The sequence below is a fragment of the Sceloporus occidentalis genome, unplaced genomic scaffold (genome assembly GCF_023333645.1).
Source record: "Sceloporus occidentalis isolate IW3139 unplaced genomic scaffold, rSceOcc1.0.p SCAF_94, whole genome shotgun sequence".
NCBI lineage: Eukaryota > Metazoa > Chordata > Lepidosauria > Squamata > Phrynosomatidae > Sceloporus > Sceloporus occidentalis.
The window spans coordinates 2,146,048-2,166,360 of record NW_028317074.1 but is presented as its reverse complement, the minus strand read 5'-3'; the positions used below and the strand labels follow the sequence as shown (position 1 = coordinate 2,166,360).

The following is a 20,313-nucleotide window of genomic DNA, read 5'->3' as shown; positions in this document are numbered from 1 at the left end:
GGGCCACATTGCGTATGTATTACTACACAATAATTGTGCCAATGTCAGGCTGACTTTTTTGATTAAGGACCGTAAGCTTTAAGGGCCGAAGAGAAGCCTGTCTTTGGCGCGACTGCTATTAAAACAAGACAACACTGAATAAAACAAGTTCAGAACCTCATAAACAGATTGACCTAGCAACCTTAACTCAGATTATCAAGGAACTCAAACAGTGAACGTTTTACTTTCTTGTTGGTATGTTTGTGATTAAGGTTGAACACTAAGTTAACAAACACTAACTATGAAGGCCTGATTAATCATAGAATCTGACTAACTGCAAAATTATCAAGATCCACATTTCATTCATAGCAGACATACAATCACATATACACATCAAGTCTGCTTGAATCCAGTTTTAAAATGCTTGTCCAGATTAAATATTTTACAGGGGAATTCTTATTTTCCAATTCCAAAATTATATTCCATATAAAACTCAGAGAGGGCCTGCCTCTGATCCTTCAACCTTATTTGCCCATTGAAGGGGCTTGTTTTACTTGCAGAACAATACCGCGTCTCCTGAAAGTCAGTAGTTATTATTGGTGAGTACAACACATCTTGTCTTTAGGACTCTTTGAAATGATCTTGTAAGACACTCCTACATTTCCGCTTCTCCATGCACTCTGAAACGGTAGACACACGTGTATTCTGGATGACCCCAGTTGCTCTTTATTTTCAGCTCCACCAGTTCGTAGATAGACATATTGTCTCCCTTTCAATACAAAATGGCAATTTAACAGACTTTAATGACATGGTTAAGCCAACCATTAGCTTTGACCAAAAACACAAGTAGGATGATGAAGGAAATAACACAAATATAATAAATGTTGGTTAACTTTTTATCAGTTTTCAGTTATTTTACTCAATTATCAAATAAAGGGAATTTTGATGAAAATAATATAATGAATAATATAGAGTATTTAGTGACATTAATCTAAATAGGGGTAGCTAAAAAAAACTGCCTTTAAAGTAATCTCCACATATCTATTGCACGTTATGGAGAGCCATCTCAACAGAAATGACCCTTTATAACACATAATGAGTTCAGAGCGCCGAGTACCCTTCTTGGGTTTATGAGCACACCTAAAATTCCAGTCACAATCGGCTTCTTCTGTATTGTTTGTGTTTTAAAGAGATAAACGTCATCAACCTATCGCTACATTGTTATTTATTCCCCTACATGCCTTAAAATTCATTAACAAAAAAGAAATACATTCAGGATTAGTTAAAGTCTATATAGGTTGTGCTACCACATAAGAAAATTAAGTAGCCAGTTCATCCATTGGAGTATGGAGGGGAGAGGTTGGAGCCCTTCAACACCTAAAGTGGGCCCTAAGATCAAATGAAAATAACAATCAAAAGATTGTGCTATATTTCTGCTTAGTAATTGTTACCTGGATGGGAAATGTCTGAATAGGCTCTCCATTCTGATTATAGGTAAAATTTCCCAGAAGAACCCCTTCTTCCTGTGTCTCTTCTTGAAGGCCCTGTGGAGAAGAAAATATCAAATTTAAATGCAATTTTGAATACATTTTAAACAATTATTATTTACATGGTAAACTAAAAATAAGGAAATGGATACAATGTTACAAAAACCCCAGGAAATCCTTCTGAATAAGGATAAGTCAGCTGTGTCTAAACACACTTATCACATTTACTATGCCAGGAACCTAACCCAATGGGAAAACAAATATTAAACCAAAGGTTAGTCTACAAATTTTACTTCTAACATTAGAAGTAAACAGAGCAACATTAGCTCGTATAGCTTTAATCTCTGACAACCACCATTAAGACACTTGGTCAACTGCAAAAAAGGTGATTTATACCCTGAAATGCTGTAAGTTCACAGAATGGCACACTAAGCTTCACAGGTAAACCGCACAACTGCTCTGTTTGACGATGTATACTTACATAGACAGAAAAGTCTTTGGGGGCACTTGAAATTGTGGCCTTTGGAGACAACGACCGAGGGATGTGATCCAAGGTAACAGCTGTTGGCCGAATACGGGAGGACAGATGAATTACAGCATAACCCTGGGACCCTCGAAAAGCCCAACAGTTTCCTGGATTTGAATCTGGCTGGGACACCAAAAACGAAAATAAAAATATATTATTAGATACTGTGTGTGTATTGGACATACATTTAAATTCTATTCTTGCATTTCTTGTACCAATATTGCTAACAACACCACAGTTCCTTCCTTTTGTTGTAACTTCTTAAATGACATATGCTAATCCAGAAGAAGGGATTTGGCTATTTTAAAATTTCATATGTCCTATATCAGTAACTAGCAGAATACATAAAAATAAAAGTGATACTTTTCATACAATACATAATATTAACATACAATGGTAAATTGAAACTGTTGTTTCTTTCAGTAAGTACCTGAAGGATAACACGAGGTGATTGGGAATGGTACCAAAGGGGAATACCAAATAGACTGAGAAGGGCAGTCTTTGTCTCGTAAGTCTCGGAGCATCTTGTGCTAATAACGCTGGCTCCTGGAACCATAGAGAAACATAATAAAATCTTGACACAGAAGCATGACTATATATACAAGTTGCAAAGAGACCAGGAGTTATCCAACCTACCAGATGATTCCAGGGCATAATCAACCATCCCAATTCGATCTTCACTATATCTCTGGAGAGCATTATTCACAATTTCATGGACTTCCTATGAAGCAGAAAATTTTAGTATTGGTGGAGTATGGAAATTGGTGGAGTAATGGAATAAGAAAGAAAGTGGGAGGTGAAAAAGGAAAAAAAAAATAATACCTCTCTGGATACTCCAGATATACCTCCTGCCTGCAGCTCTCTGTCTATAGTATTGTGTGCCTGTTTCGCCCATTGCTTTCTGTCTGCAGACAGCTCAGCCATGATTTTTCTCTCCAGGTCCAGTAAATATTTCTCCAGCTCATTTCGATGCAGGAAATGTTTAGAAAGAGATCCAGCTTCACCGAGTTTAGGATCTGTATGAGCCATGAGCCATCTGGGAAAGAGCAATTGCACCTACAGGAACCAAAACAGTTCATCAGTTAATTAGCAATCAGAACATTTCTGTCATGTATCGCAGCAGAGTGAGAAAGTATGAACATGATAACAGCACATAAAACATACATTAAGGATGTGCATAAAGACGATGCACTGCAAATATGGATAGAGTGCATGCCAAATACAGTAAGTGATATGAGTAAATGTGATCACTGACAGTTATGCCCTGATTTTGTTATCCATCAATAAACCACGAAAGGGTAATTGTATTTTACCATAAGGTATCATTTCTGCAGAGTGTTGGAATTATTATTGTACAGTATAACATATGGAGAGGTGTATAACCCACTAACCTCATCCTTAACGTCCTGAATTTTTGCTGGTACAGCATCCACTTTCTGGGCCATCTTATCTTGGGTGTTTCTCATAGCCAATATCTGTTCTTGAATGTCCAGCAGCTTTTCCTCCAGCGCTAATAATTCATGCAAAAAGTTTTCTCTCGAGTCCTCTTGAGAAGGGCTAATGCAAAACATTAAGCAGTTTTCCTTTAACAGGTAAAATCAATAGACGGTTGTGCATTGGTATGTGATATGGCAAACCACCTGGCCTGGTCCCACAATATTAAATAGCCCTGCAGCATGTTTTTTTTAGAGTCACAAAAATTGGCTATTTATTTTATGCTGTAGATTAATAGGTTGAAATAATAGGTTGTAGAAAGAGAAATATTTTACTTCCTAATCAATAAGCTTGAAAACAGCACCCTCTTTACCTAATGTATCACCTTGCCCTAGTCTGAATATAGCCTTGAATATACGTATTGCAAGAAGCACTGTGAAAATAGTTGGCGCCATATAAATAAAAGATAATGATAATAACTAAAACCTTTAACAGTTATTTAATTAACTATTCTGAAATCTGACCATCAACTTTGGGATGTTATGTGTAATCTACATGTATTACAGAAACAATTAATTCACCTTTTCAATTCTGTCCTCAGCTGTAGGATCTGATCATCCACTTCCTGTGAAGGACACGAACAATAGTATTGTTTGTCTTATTTTTACTTATCTATTCAATTGTAAGTGTTTATCTGCATCACATCATGTTTATGCAATACACGGTTTGTTTATAAAGAACAATGGTTGACACTTATAAAGGAATGATACTGCTCCAACACTTCAATGTAGTCATCACCATACCAATCATGTAAATGGTGCAATCATCAGAGACATGGCAGTGCCAACTATAATTAGGCAACCTATAAAACTTTGCTCTTTATAAGTAACCCCATGCCAGAAGCAGAGCAAAAGCTCTTCCTCCCATTAGTGAGGACTGTGTTTGCAACCAGGAAAGATTGTACAGCGCTATGGAATTTGATGGCGCTATATAAAACAATAAATAATAATACGCATACAGAGTACATTATGATGTCAACATATAACAAATTTCACCCATAGCAGTGTCAGGAAAGAGTTTTATTACAGTCCTTTTGCCAAAGTCTTACTTACCTTGGACATTTCATCCATCTTTTGAAGAATCCCCTGTATGTTCCCCTGCTGCTCCTCTCTTAGTTTTCTTACATTATTCTAGATGAGAGAATGATAGTATATATATTTATATATTATAATATCAGAACATGCTGATGTCAATATATCCCATCCAATGTTTCCCTCCACTATATTTATATACCTCTGTCATGGTTGCTCCTTCATGTAAAATTTCTTCTTTTAGAGTTGCCTCTCTGTAGCTTGATAGAGCTTTAAATGATTGAATAATCTCATCTTTGCTAAATCCAGATGCTGGTGCAACACCTGCTTCCCGGTGACTTGACATTTTTTGCTGATTTTCCAGACCTTGGAACTTTCTTTCAAGTGATTCAATACGGGAGATCAAGTCCAGCTACAAGGCAAAAAGAATAAAATGCACAGGACACGATGGAATGCAGGAATCACTTGGGTACCTGGGTTCACAACTGTATCTACTTTGGGGCATAAGACTATCGGGATCTCACAGGCTATTGAAATCACCATCTAGATTATGATAACAGTTTTTATTCCCAAAACCCATATACCAATTGTTTAAATAGAGTACTACGCTATAGTACCTACTCTATGCTTTTAATATATTCTAATATACCTATCCGACACAAGCCACTGATGCAAAAGCACCACTTTCAGTCTGATATTACATCTATTAAAGATCTTTACTCAATTGTGCACTTATGCTTTATTATTCAAAGCATTAAAAAATTATTTGTGGCAACACAAATTATATACTATCCAAAAAAATGATACTTCGGAAATAAAAAGATCACTTTGCTACTCTTAAATTAAGTTACTGCTTATACTGAATGTCCCTCTATTCAAACATTCCCATATCTATGATTACTGGCAAACGAGGCAGAACTGCCTTCTTAGGACAAGGATTGCCTACCACGAGAGGTGGCATACTGAGACACTTGACAAAACATTTAACAAGATTACTTTGTTAGGTCACGACTATCTAGCTCCATGCCTAGAAATTGTAGAGGTGGTCCCTAGTTTGCACAAACAAAGGTTAATATCGAACATTACCAAATAATAATATTGGATTTCTCTATACTTGTGTGGGCCATTTCAAATTTTACCCGTCCCACTTAAAGCACCTTTTGGTACGAAATGTCGAACCACAGAAAATGAGTCATTTATTTATTTAAAAAATGAATCATTTATTTTTTTCTGTAGCCATGAAGTTTTACCACCACTCCAATTATATAAATATTTTTGTATTCTCTGGAAACATTGTAGTCAGTATGTCTATTTGATTGAAGCATTACATTGAAAGGACCATTTAGCTATCAGGATGCTTTTACTAAAAGCATGAGTACGAGTATATCACACACCTCGGAGAAGAGTGGTTGTGTTTCACGCCCTGAGTTTTCCTTTGCCAGAGCATCAGTTGTAAAAGGTTTTTGTTTCCAAGAAAATGGAGCAATGGGTAGGGGAATCAAACCCTGAAGCCCATATGGATAAAAATGCCATAATCCTAAAACAATAACAGAATGCATATCAGATTAAACTTTAAAAATCAGATAACTTTTTACTTCATATCATATATATATATATATATATATATATATATATATATATATATATATATATATATACACACATACATACATACACCGCTTGCAATTCCACCCCTATTTAATTAAAGGAGGTAACCAGCTCATTGGAAACTTACCTAAACTTGAGTACCAACCCTCTATTCACATACATTCACTCACATCAATACAGGTGACTCTTGTGAGGGCAGCAGTGCCACATAACTCTAAACACTAATGCTGCAAACATATGTTGATACTGAGAAGGAAGAACTTCAGAAACACTGCAGTCCTGTGTAGTATTGTGATGCTCTATTTTTCCATGATTGTTGTGAATTGAATAACTTTTAACTCTGCCTCCTCCCATGTGAAGCTCAACAGGGAAAGCCAGGACTGGACAGAGGAATAAAATCAGCCCTGGAACTTTAAGGCCAGCGGCTGATACATTAAGTATGTGCTGCCTCTTGTTGAATACACAAGGCTGTACTCTTCTCTCTTATATTCTTGCACCACGCAGCCAGAAGGATCAAGTCTGGTTACAAAGGTAAATGAGCAGTACCATTGGGCATTGTACTCTCACAACACAAAAGTGGTCAGAGCCAATGCGGTGGCTACCCCTGCTACACATAAAAGAGGAGAGCAGCTTGCAGAAAGCGTGGCAGCAATGGTGAAGAAACACAGGATAATATTGTATCTAATAACCAATTTTACCACTGAGGTAACAAGAGATTATACATCCACACCCTTGGCAACTATCTACAAAACTAAAATACCATATTTGCTCGATTATAAGACAAGAATTTTTCATGCTACAAGACTAACATCCAGATGCCTCGCAGGGCTGCAGGGGAGACAGATCCTCCTCTCTGGCAGCCGGTGGGCGTCTGCGCGATGCGCCCAGACAACCTCCACTGCTGCCGACACTTCTGCTGGGGCTTCTATGACGGAGCGCCAGCATCACATGATCTTCCGGTGCTCATTCATAGAAGCCCCATCGCACAGACGTCCACCAGCTGCCCCGCTAGACACCAATGAATCTGAAGCACAGCGGACAAATCTAGGGAAGTACTGGTAAGTCGGGGGAGGGTAAGAGTGGCATATGGGGGGGGATAAGGGCTTTCTGTAGGCAGAGTGGCACATAGGGGGTTAAAAGGAATATCTGAAGGGGGGCAGAGTGGCATATAGGGGGTATAAGGCAAATCTGGAGGGGGCAGAGTGGCATATAGGGGGTATAAGGCATATCGGGGGGCAGAGTGGTAAATAGGGGGTCAGGAGGCATATCTGGCGGCAGAGTGGCATATAGGGGGTATAAGGCATATCTGGCGGCAGAGTGGCATATAGGGGGTATAAGGCATTTCTGGGGGCCAGAGTGGCATATAAAGTATTATAAGGCATATGGGGGGGGGGCAGATTGGCAAATAAAAAGAAATAAAAACCAAAAATGCATTTTTCTCAACCATAGTTTTTATTAAATATGAAAAAATAGTTTACATATGAATTAATATTTACTAGTAAAACTTTTTCCTTATAGGGTAATCTTATATTCGGGTTTTTTCTTTTTTCCTAAATTAATATTCAAATTTTGGGGGATCGTCTTATAATCAGGGTTAGCTAATAGGCTAGTTTCAGCCGCTCAACACAACATGTTTAATTTTTTATTTATTTAGACTTTCTTTTTTTGTTAGTTGAATTAATACGTATTTTTTTTTGGATGACAAGTATATTGCATGTATAGTAAAACAAACTCATGTGTGTCACCCTCTGTTTGCTGCAGTACAACAGTTTTATACTCATCATTATTGTAAACTAATTTCTCTCTATAACACAATTGCACATTCATTTCTCTATCTAGGTATATCTGTCTATATCTTCCAATAGAATTGGTGCAGATGCACTGACCAACTCCACCCCAGTCACTGACCTGTGGCAACCATTGTTGCTAAAAGCAGAATTAGAAGGATCATCAGCACCTTCTTTAGAAGAGCATAATGCCTGTAGAAAGAAACACACATAATCACTCTATTAAGCAGTCTTGGAATCAAATGTATATTTTAATACAAATCAGAGGAATAAATAAGGAAAGATCATAAAATGCACTACACTGCACAACCACGTGACAGTGGCAGTCAAAAGGTCGATACTCAAATATGGTTTTTGGATGTAGGTAATAAGTTTAAGTGTTAGGACTGGATGTAGAAACTGATTAAAGAAAATATAAGGATAAGTTATGGGAGAAGGACAATTCACAATAAAAAGCAGATGGATTCTCCAAGAGCAAAAGTAATAGGTTAATCATTTTAGCAACCTGCTGCTGAATTGAGTTCATCTTTGACATGTGTCATACATTACAAGACCATGGACAGTAAGCCTCACCTAATATAGAAAAAATATGTTCTATAATACATGTGCAACTAGCCATTTTGATGTTCACTGCCCCAATTTTTGATATACATATGCAGTCTTTAGTCAAAGTTGATATATCTTATAGGCAAACATAGAAAATAATGTAAAGCTGCATAAGCTTTGGCAGCGGTGGCTAAACTTGCTTAACATAAGAGCCAAATACGACAGACTTCAAATGTTGAAAGGTGCAAGACCTTCACATTTTGTTACAAAAATTATATATAAATATTAAGAAATAGATGTACCTAATATTATTTATTCATTTGTAGTTTACTAAGTTTATAAACTACATAAATATAAACTGTTAATATTCATTAGTATCAATAATCACAAAGTGCACTTATACATATCAGATATTTCCAAAGGCTATTTACTGATAGCAGAGGTCTTGCGAGTAACCATTTGTTAGTTCATTCACAGAAGAATATTTCCATTGCTTTAAATTGTTAGAAATGCATGTGGTATTTTTTAGTCCATATTAGATTTGTGCACTAGGATTCGAACCAATTTTAACAAAATTTTACAATTTTGTTAATTTGTATGAATGACTGAAAACAAGGAGCCTCACAAAAAAACAAAAACATAGCACTGAATTTACATTTGCATTTCGTTGCTTTTCAGTCACACTCTCACTTACTCCCATTCTTCCTCATGCTCTCTCACATTCCCACTCTCTCACTCTTATTCATGCTCTCTCAGGAACAGGGAAGAGGGTGTGTGTGGAGGCTCTGCCCTTTTGATCAAGCGCACCAGAAGGCCTGGTCAACAGAGTGCCGATATCGGGAAGAAGCAGATGAAGAAAGAAGAGAGAAGATTAAGCGCAGAAAAATACAGAAGAATAAGAAGAAAGAAGAGAAGAAGCGGAGCTGCGGAAAAGGAGACAGGGACACAGAAGCAGTTGATGGAGAAGGTAGGGAGATGCAGGAGGTCTGTCTGAGGTCTGATTGAGCTGGTATGAAGATATGTTGGCCACCCCTGAGCTCTGATGTAATTAAAATACTATTTTCTCTTGCACTAATGCTAATACAGAAATATGTATTTTTCTTATTGATATATATGAACACCAGGGGGAGTTGATTTAAATCAAGTCGATTTGGAATCTTGATTTAAATCACTAGTCAGTAAGACTCAATTAAAATCATGATTTTGAAATGTAAAGTCTCATTCTTGCTGGCAGTTATAATCTTTAATATTGCAAGCAGAGGAAGATTTCATATTTAGAATAATAACCTTATCAAAACCGATTTAAGTTTAATAGGTTAACCACTTATATTTGAAGAACTACTTAAATTGTTTTATTTAACTAAAACAATAACATTATATAGCATAAATATTCTTGTATTTACTTAAACGTCAATGTTTATTAACTTAAGTGGTTAAACAGAATATCTTTAAAAAAAAAACCTACACAACTAAGCTCTATTTCATGCGGAATAATCTTTGAACTAGAATGTATCTTAAATACAAAAGCATTTCATTAAAATAAAAAAATCCAATTTAAATAAAATCAATGATCTTAATCCATCCCGAAGTACACTCATCAAGGTAAAGTTACTATAAGTAGGCATTTTGATATTACACTACAGCCTCCAAAGTTTCATGGGGTAGCTCATACACTGTTTGCTTCAATGTTTCACAATTATACACTGTACTGAAAAGCATGTTGGTATTTTATAAATAAGTGATAATAGTGAGGGATGTCAAAGAATTAAGCTAGCAGACTGCTGGGTGACTTCAGATGACTCTTTTGAACTGTGGCAGCTAGAGTTCTTGGAGAGCTCTTGTTTCAGATGTCATGAAATCTGAACCAATTAAAGACAGTACAACTTCACATCATCTCTAGACATCTGCTCCTTTGCCAATTATTGTTCATTAGCTTCCTCCTTGTACTACCAACTTAAATCAAAGGCTGCTTTGCACATGTGCGCGCACACATTTTTGTTTACAGGCTAACAAACATAAATCCCTATGTCTACATTATATTCAACAAGTTTGTATACATTAGACTCCGTTTTATGCAGTCACACACCTGGTTAAAATGAAGACATCAAGGAGAGAGGCAGAGGTGGTAAGACGATACCACGTTGTACCTAACCACCAATACAGAATACCAAATACACGCCCTGTTTAATGGAATAGAGAGATACTATTAGCAAAGCAGAAATGGAACAGGGTGAAAAGAGCAAACAGAGAAAACACATCCATGGAATGAGATGTTAACAAAAGGCAAGCCATAGGGAATACAGAGCACCTGACAAAAATAAATATATAAAAAGAAACAAGAGTAAAAACACATATAAATATAAAAAAAAAGGTACTGGTATTAACAGAAAGATGAATGCATACACAAAAGCAGAATGAACAAATTCAAAACAAAACATGCTATAAACAGGGGGAGGATAAAAAACCTTTGGGAGAAGAGTGCAAAAAATCCTGAAGACAATATTGAGAGAATGCAGAGGCTTGGGCACAATTTGAAAAAAAATTATGCACTAATCCTAGATGTTGTGTGTTGGAAAACTAACTAGATTTCAACAAGGACCCTGCTCTGTTCAGTGCAAACCTGATGGTAGCCTTATTAACTCTTACAAGAGCCGTTTTAAGCAATTTCAGTAGCAGTATTAATTTTATGTTTGGAAAACAAGGGTGACTACCAAGCTAAGGATAACAACATCTAAACAGCCTCACAGGCTTCAGTGTACGTAAAGATTCCACATGAACATGGAAAAAAGTACAGTGGGACAACTGTCGCGAGAATGAGTCTGTATTAAGCATACAAAGATGCGAAGGATAAGAAATTTTAACACATCTACTATCCATAATGTGCACTCTCATTTTGTGATAGCTGTATTTTCATAAATATTATATATTCTTCTGCAGGCACAGAGTGCTATATTTGTTGGTTGTTCATGCATCTATAGGCTTCTGACCTGGATATGAAAGCAGAAGCCATGGCAGCGTCTCAATGTATTTAATCCACTTTCTCCAGCGAGAGACACGTGTAGATTCTTGATCCAACTTAGAATGACCTGGAGGAAAAAATGACTACAAGAGTGACCTACACCAAAATGTATCTACACACATAATAAAAAAAAATGTTACCTAAAGCTAAATATGTGGGACTGCAAATAAAATGCAAATAATCTTTATTGTGTGCCCAGATCTTCAGAACAGAAAAGCCCCCTGCATGTTCCTGATTTTGTGTAAAGCTTAAACAGCACTCCAACCATCATATGCAGCTGAGTTTCCCTTTAAATAAGGAGTTTTCTCCCCCTTGCAAACGCATGTGACCACTCGGTGCATAAGGTGCACTTAAGTTCAACAAGATGACAAGCATTAAAGTGGGAATTTTTAAAGGTCCACTCAACACATTTTACTGCAGGCATGCGTTAGTTATGGTAGTTAGCAAATAAGACTTTTAACTAATGCAACTCCTCCCCCATCACCTACAAAAGTCTCAGTAAAACCACACAACCACACCCTGAAAAACAAAACAAAGTCCTTCTTTGATCCCTAGAAATGTTCAGAGCTATGCAGAACCGTCGGCAACTAATAATAATAATAATCTTATGTGACTGTAAAAGTCCAGCATCACCAACTGGTTTTATTTGATCATTTATTAAAAAGTAGTAAAATATTGCAATAAGTTAATACTTATTTTTTCAGGAATATATTATTTAACACCGACACAAATACATTTTTAACTATTTGGTAAATGTTTATTTTTTGCATGAATATCCTCTTCACATTTTTTTTTGTGTTCATAGATTTGAAAATGATTATTCAAAGAGTAACATCCTAGCAGTCGTGTGAGTTGTATTCTTACGATTAACACTCAAAATGTATTGTATTAGTATGGCCTGGTTAGGCTACATGCAAATATGTCAAAAGGAGATTAGTGAAGCAATTGGATGATAAGTTGTTCTCCTGAGTACTGAAAAACCTTACTAGAGCCAAATTGCAGCCGAGTTAAATGTCTAAGGGAAGGAATACAAAGCTCACTAGTAAAAGCGTCTGAAACCAAATCATTTTCATGGCTATCCCACCCAAATCACAAGACCTCGACCCCACTGAACATTTCTGGGAAACTGAAAAGGCGAAACATAGTGTGACATCGCTAGACACTCTCTGAGACGCACTAGAGGAGTGCTGGGATAATGAGGATTGTAAAATTTTGCACAAACTTGTAGAAACAATGCCAAATATTGAGAATTTTCATTATGTAGTAACAAACATTTGTTTTTACTTCTAAGAATACACACAAATATACATACACAGCCTCTTACCTAACATTATTTTTGGATGTAATTTATTTTGGAAGAGATGTATGATGTACCAGGTAGTATGGCACATCCATTTTTGAGATAGAAAGGCCACTTTATTCCTACCCCAAAACTCCTTACATCAATAGTATTAAAAAATATGTAATATGGGGTAATGTGTAAAACGTGGATATGGTTCTCTGAAACATAAAAAAATATGCATGTGTGGTATGACCAATAAGGAGATGTTGCTGAACATAAATTGTTCAGCTGTGGCACTTACAGTATAGGAGAAAATGTACACAATATTTTATCTATTATCCCTTATTTTATGTAGGGCTGAAACTAATCGATAAATCGATAATAATCGATAGTGAAAATCGTTGACAACGATTTTCATTATCGATTAGTCGAATCGATTTTTATCGATTATAAAGAGGTTTTTTTTTCTGAAAAACTCCTCTCCTTATAAAATCTGACCTCAAACAGAGATCGGATTATAACACAAGAATACAGATCCCCCGCAACGCTGCAGGGGACCTGGATTCCCCTCACTGTCAGCCGGTGGGTGTCCGTGCGATGCGCAGACAACTTCCGCCTCTCCCCTCCACTTCCGCTCCTACGATGCAGTGGCAGGATCACATAATGTAGAAGCCCCAGCGGAAGTGAAGGGGAGTAACGGAGGCTGTCTGTGCACATCGTGCAGACCCCCACCGGCTGACAGAGAATCGAGGTCTCCTGCAGAGGATCATCCTCTCTGTCAGCTGGTGGGGGTCTGTGCGATGCGCACAGACAGCCTCCGTTACTGCCCTTCACTTACGCTGAGGCTTCGATGAAGCTGCAGTGAAAGTGCCTGTCATCAACGGAGGTTCACAAGACACCAGGGAGTCGGGAGAGAGGCAGAGCGGTGTATGGGAGGGGGAGGAGGCAGAGTTGTGTATGGGAGCAGTTTGGTAAATAAAAGAAAATATAAACAAAGCTTTTTTCTCATAGTTTTTATTAAATATGAAAAATAGTTAACATATGAATTAATATTAACTAATAACTTTGTATTAAAACCTAGTTTGAGAAACACTGTGTTTGGGTTCTTGTAGCTTTTATTATTATGTCAGTAAAATAAGAAGGTGAATAGAGAGAGGCCATTGCGATAAAGAGATGAAAGTGTAAATTGTAAGTTTTTTATTACATTATTTTAAATTAAAAAAAATTGCATTTTTTTATCCGATTAATCGAACAAATAAACGGCCAACTAATCGATTATTAAAATAATCGTTAGTTGCAGCCCTAATTTTATGTATTTCTAGGATTTTAAGAGAAGGCCCTACTTCTCCTGAATCAAATATGGAAGAGGGGAATCAAGGCTTAACAAATATATGGTAAAAATAAAAAAATTTTTTGTTCTTTGGTTATGAATACCCCTTTTAGGGATGTGTGAAATTCTCCTCTAGTGTTCAAAAATTATGGTTTTGATTATGATTTCTTTTTACTGGAGTTGCGGGACAGAAAAGTCAATCTTTTATTACTTCATACATATTTTTCATATGTAAACTATTACCATAAATGTATGATTCATTTGGTTGTAGGACATTAATATTACTTATCATAGGTGCTCCTCCATTTGTCCACTGTGTGCCCCCTACCCCGTATGATTTCTGGAGACACCACATTTTACCTGCATTTTCTTCCTCAGATGAATATCCTGAAGATGGGTTAGACCGATCATATATTGGTTGTGCTTGTGAGAATCCGTTATCGTTGAAGCGGTTATATGAGACATCCAATCCTGTTCGTTTGCGCACAAGATCACTGTCTCCTGGGGCAGAAAGCAACAAACACGCTTTATAAACTTTTCCACATCCAAATATGCCAGCAAGCAACTTGCTATAAAAATGCTCTGATTATTGGGTAAGAAATAATTATGAAGTAATTTACTAAATTAAACCTTTTTTTTTCTCCTGTGGCCAGAGGGGCCGACCTAGCATTACTAAAGCAGCTGTGAGGCTGGAATGCATGTGGAAATAACAAATATAATTTGTTTGTAAAACTGGTGCGAGTAATTTCTGAACCAACAAAGCATTATTTGGGTTATGATGAAATATTTGTCATTTCCAGCCAGGATTTTGAGCAGAAAAAAATTATGGTAAAGATAACCATAAGTAAGGCTTTTGGTGCTTGGACAACACCAGAGGTTGTGTCCCATGCTGTTGCATCTGCCTCTTGAAAGTGGAGGGATGTACAACAGGGCACAGGGGCATTTTTACCAGGCCACTTAAGCAGACCCCTCACGTTATGGCTCCTGGGACAGCTTCCCCTCTTGCCGCATCAAGATTACAGCCCTGGCCTGTGTAAATAGTTTTCTTCAAAATGTATCCTGTATCCTCACCTTTAGTCTGTGCTCTGTTCAGATATGAGATCTATGTATATATATTTGTGTGTGTTTGTGTGAGCATGGATGTGTAAGTGGGGTGAGATGGAGTGTGTGTGAGAATGAATGTGTACATGTGTGTTAGTGAGTATAAGTAAGTGTGTATTTTGTGTAACTGTGTTTACATATGTGTGTCAGAGTGTAAGTTGGAAGGGGGAAAGGTGCAAAGAAGGCACATACAAGCTGTTTGGGGCACTGACAGACTGGGGCCAAGATGGCACATACAGGCTGTTTGGGGTTAGGATGGCACAGATAAGCTGTTTGGGGCACTGACAGACTGGGACAAAGATGGCACATACAGGCTGCTTGGGGTTAGGATGGCACTGATAAGCTGCTTGGGGGCAATGGCACTAAAGCTGTTTGGGGAAAATGTAGCATTGTTGTACATGGGGCAATTTTTGCACCAGGGCCTTGTGGTTTCAAGTTACACCACTGGTCCAAACAGACATTGCATTTAAAATCTAATGGGACTGCTAGATCTGTAGTTGAATGGTTGTTAATGCGACTTACCCCAATATGATCCCTCATAGCCTGTGCCTTGGAGAGCTTCTGACACATCCCCTGTGTCTCTGCTAACATAGGTAGATGTCTCACTGTAGTATGAGTGTTCGGCTGGTTGCCGTGGGATAGGTAAACGTTTAACTGTTGTCACCTTCCTCCTCAGGCTCCTGTAACAAAGAAATTAACTGATGGCACTCTAAGTCTTAAAGAATATGGTACATTAAGAAGCCTTAACTTATTTATTTTATAGAACATTTGAAATTGTAATATTCCCCACATTATGCCCCAAGACATTTCACTTTGTCTTGTGATAAACCTACTGCTAGTCAGCTTCAGAACTTGCTATACAAGCATTGTGGACATCTAATATTGAAATCAATGGGAGCAATTTTCAGCAACTCTACCTTTATCCAGCAGGATACTTACAGTAATTAAGACTTAAGGTAGCATTTACAACCTGACTGGAAACTCTCTGTGCTCCTTTTATTGTTTTTCTATGGCTTCCCCTTTATGTAAATGTTTTTTGTAGAGGGGTGTATAGTAAACAGAAAGAATGTTGTCTGTCAGAAATGTCTTTGGCTTACTTACTTACTCAGACATTTGCCTGTTCTTGGTTGTAAGGCTGGATTCTGGCAACCCTCCCCTGAACATTTTAACTATAGTTTAGGTTTTATTTTAAATAAGTAAGAAGTAATAACATATAAATAAGAAATGACATTAAAAAAAAATCTAATTTCATTGTATGTTGTGCTGTATGTAAGAGCTATCACACTGCTACAGCATCACATGCTTTGTATTGGTATCTTGCCCTAAGATATTAGCTTAACTCAGGAAATGCACACTTGTAACTTATTTCTAAAGCTAGAGGCTCATACGTGTGCTGCTATAGCAAGGTAGAGTGCATCAAGCTTCCCTTGGAGCAGACAGCTGGATCCCAATGCAGACTTCAGTCTCAGAAGTGGAATTTGCATCAAGTTCCATATTTGGATGCAAGTTAAATGTAAACAGTGATTAGCCTATTATTTCTCGTGTTCTCTTGACAGTCTAGTGTCCTATACAGACCCGCCCATGCAGAATTCATATTAAAGTACTTTAATAAGCATTCTTTAACCTGTATGGAAAAAAAATTAAATCATCCCTGGATCATTGCATTCCTTTATCTTTGTGTTCATTGTTATCCCTATTAGAAGGTTAGAAGGTTTATTTCTATAACTTAATTTTACGTCACCAGTCTGATGTAACGGCAGGGACCACATGTATATTCAGAATCCATCCTATTCAGACCATCTTTCTTATCAGACGTAGTTTAGAGTAAGAATACCTTCTAACATTTCAAAATGGCCATGAACACACACTTGAATTTAAGTGTGTGGCTGGAGGTGTGAATAGGGGGCAGGGGACAAACTATTTGGGTGACTAAGCTAAGTTTCATTAAACAATTCTCTTTCTGTAAATCTACACTACTCTGCCACCATTGATATGATACAGGTTTCATAGATGAGAACATAATATGTACGGTGATTACTGAACAGAAGTGACATTATAGGATAAATGCTGGTTGTGTAGTGCAGGTGGGGCTGTGTATTACTGGGGACCACAAAGCTTCCTGTGTAACTGCTGTTTCCTCTCTGTGTACAGCAGGATATGATACTGTTGAGCTATTGAGGGCTTCTGTGTCACTGTCACATTAATTATACTAAAAGCAAAACAAAAACATATAGATGTATTCCTAATCACAGCAGCAAATACTAAATCATACATGTGGGGTTATGGATAACCTTGAATTAATAGTGTCACCATCATATCCAATGTATTGCCCTAGTCTCCATAGGTTGATAAAGTTGAAACAGGTTACCACGCTTCCCAGCATCACTTTTGATATAAACATATCACTATAGTGCTTACCTTGCAGGACTGTCCCTGTATAATAGATGACTTTCAACACTGCTGTTGCTAATACGGTCATCCTCATGCTCAGTGGTTCCTAAACGCTTACTGCGACGTGACATGTCCTCCTGTGTTTATGGGCAACATTTTTAGTAGATTTTAAAATATATAGCACCAGAGGAATCTCAGATGACAAAATAGCATTATACCTTATACCATTCTATACCAGGCCTTGGTTCATTCATATACTCATCTGAGAGACAGGCTTGCCATTCTATGCTGATGTAGTAATGCAGACTAAATGATGATCATGGGGTTAACTCCCATTCCATATAGTGTTCACATCCACCCATTATGATCTTTCCTGATCTTAGGTGTTTCTTACATGTCAAACTATAATCAAGCAATGCTTCAGGAAAAAAGCTTAGCTTTTTGTGATCTGCGCTTCCCTCATAAAATGTAGTAGCTAAGAGCTAAGAGCTAAAAAAAGTAGCTCCTGTAGGAAGGAGGCTGGCACGGAGGCTTCCGTGACAAAAAGTGTGGGATACACCCAATATCAAGGCAGTCAGCAGGTAGCTCTCCTGGTGTGGCTGGACAACAGTTTCCATGATCCTCAGTCAGTCGAGTGATCATGGTGTAGTTCAGCTCAATAACTAACCTGTAAACCTAGCCCTGTGTAAGTGAATGCGCTCCTTATTGTTCACATGCTATGTTTCTGTCTAGGTAAATGTGCAGTATAACCATTGGTGAAAGTTCCCTACTATGCAACTATTAAAGGACCATGGGTACTCAAGACTGGCACAATTATTTGGCAAATTTTGAAGCCACAACAATTAGTAACTCAAGATTACTGTGGTTTCCGGTTGAATGACTTGCATCCAAAAATTGCCCCGTAAATATGGTCCAAAATCCTAATGTGCTGCTTATTAAACTGAAAGGCGGGACCAATGCTATCAAACTACTACTTTTCTTTGGTTCACAGAAAAGATTTTGTGCTGCGACAAAGAGTACGACATAAGCATTATGACTATTTTGGAACTTCCAATGACCCTCTGCAATGTTTATGCTAGTTTACCTTGTCTGTTGTAACAATTATCAGCTGGGAGTGTAGGGAACGGGTCTCTTAGGGTTTTTCTTGATCCTTTTGAACGTCTTATCCGGTCACCACTAAGTGTCAAGTCTTTTTCCAAATCTGTCAAAAGTACCACTTTTTTTTTAGAGAATGGAAACACTGAAGCTAAAACTGATCTTAATTAACTAGATTTAAAAGCATGTACAATTAGAAAAAAAAAAGAATAATTTGCATAATATGATTAGTTTAACAGATTCAGTGACACCTTAGAATCAGCCCTACTGCAAAAACAAAAAATGCACCACGTTGAAAATCATTAGGCAGGTAAATGTTATATTTTTAAAGTGAGAAAACCAAAAGGGGACAATATGAGCAAAAGGCAGCTGGTCTACAGGTGGAGAACAACATGATTTGACAACAATGAGTAGTGAAAAAGCAAAACAGAACAATGTAGCAGAGAAAAAAGCCGTTTCATTGTAAGATAAGGGTTAAACGTACAAAGCCAGCGTCTAGGAACAATTATGAAGCATGAAAAAAGTGAGCGTAACATGAAAATGACCTAAATTCAGGCAATGACGTTAGCAGGGTCCCTCTCTGCGCTCCCTCACTGCGTGTTCAGGTGACAGTGACACAAACACACACTGCTGTCATCTGAGAATGCCTGCGTTAAGCTCATCAGAACATCGTGATTGGCCTGTATGACTGTCACTCATGACAAAAAGGGGCTGTCTATTGGAACGTTTGAATGCCAAGGGCGGAAACCGGCTTTAGACTGTCTCCGCAGGAAAGGGCTGTACTTGGCTCGCTGCCTTCTTAACTGCTTCTTTGCCCAAGTACATCACCTGTCTGTAGCGGATAACAGAATAAAGGCACCACTGTCTTTTTGTTGTGCGACACAATTTTAAGACATCCTCTTCGCGGTTGCTACATTCCAGTGGTTCCTTCTTGACACGCACAGCTACGTTCCCCTCCCTCCTCCTCCTCCGTTCTTTGTTTGCATTTTTTCTGTGTGGTTTTCTCCCGCCCTCTTACTTTTTGTCAGTCTGTCTCTTTATGTAGTATTCATTCTTTCCTTTATTTTCTCCCTCTTTAGCCTTTATGCATTTCTAGTGTTTTACATTGTGGTTTTCTCCCGCTTTTTTGTTGTTGTTGTCGGTCTGTCTCTTTATGTAGTATTCTTTCTTTCCCTCATTTTCTCCATCTCTAGCCTTTATGTATCTCTAGTGGAACAGTTTATTGCCAGCTGCTGTGGAACACAACAATATATATTGTAGCCGTAATAGGACATGGGGGCAGTAGGACCAGATGTAAAAGTTCCAAGTTTAAAAATGTGCACTTCCTAAATGTTGCGTTTTTACACCAGACAAACCCATGCATGGGTGGTATCACTGGACATGGGAGATGTTGCTGAACACACATTGGTGTGTTGTTTGATAGTGATGTATACCTGGAGCTATAAAGTTATACCAGGCTGGGTGTTACCCATGCTTGTCATTTAGCTGCTGACCACCCTTTTATTTTGGCGACCCTCGAAGTTTGCCACTCCCTGCTATGGAGCACCAATATTTCCACCGTTCCCTCACCACTTACTCCGGTCCGTGATAATCCTGACTTCCCTCCAGGAAAAGGGTGGACCTCTTTCCGATGGTGG

The 20,313-nt window shown here is 37.8% G+C and overlaps 1 protein-coding gene across 1 annotated transcript; it reads right to left on the bottom strand.

Annotated features, from left to right (window-relative positions):
* Positions 1–634: 634 nt before the first annotated feature.
* On the bottom strand, positions 635–17,712 carry LOC149284383 (SUN domain-containing protein 2-like). Its single transcript, XM_089496801.1, has 11 exons — positions 17,609–17,712; positions 15,713–15,870; positions 14,450–14,590; positions 11,446–11,544; positions 10,545–10,638; positions 3,384–3,549; positions 2,629–2,713; positions 2,423–2,538; positions 1,948–2,115; positions 1,431–1,523; positions 635–748 (listed from the first exon to the last, which is right to left on the bottom strand). Exons 1-11 carry the CDS (start codon positions 17,710–17,712, stop codon positions 635–637), a joined length of 1,338 nt encoding a protein of 445 aa, XP_089352927.1.
* Between the last annotated feature and the right edge of the window lie 2,601 nt (positions 17,713–20,313).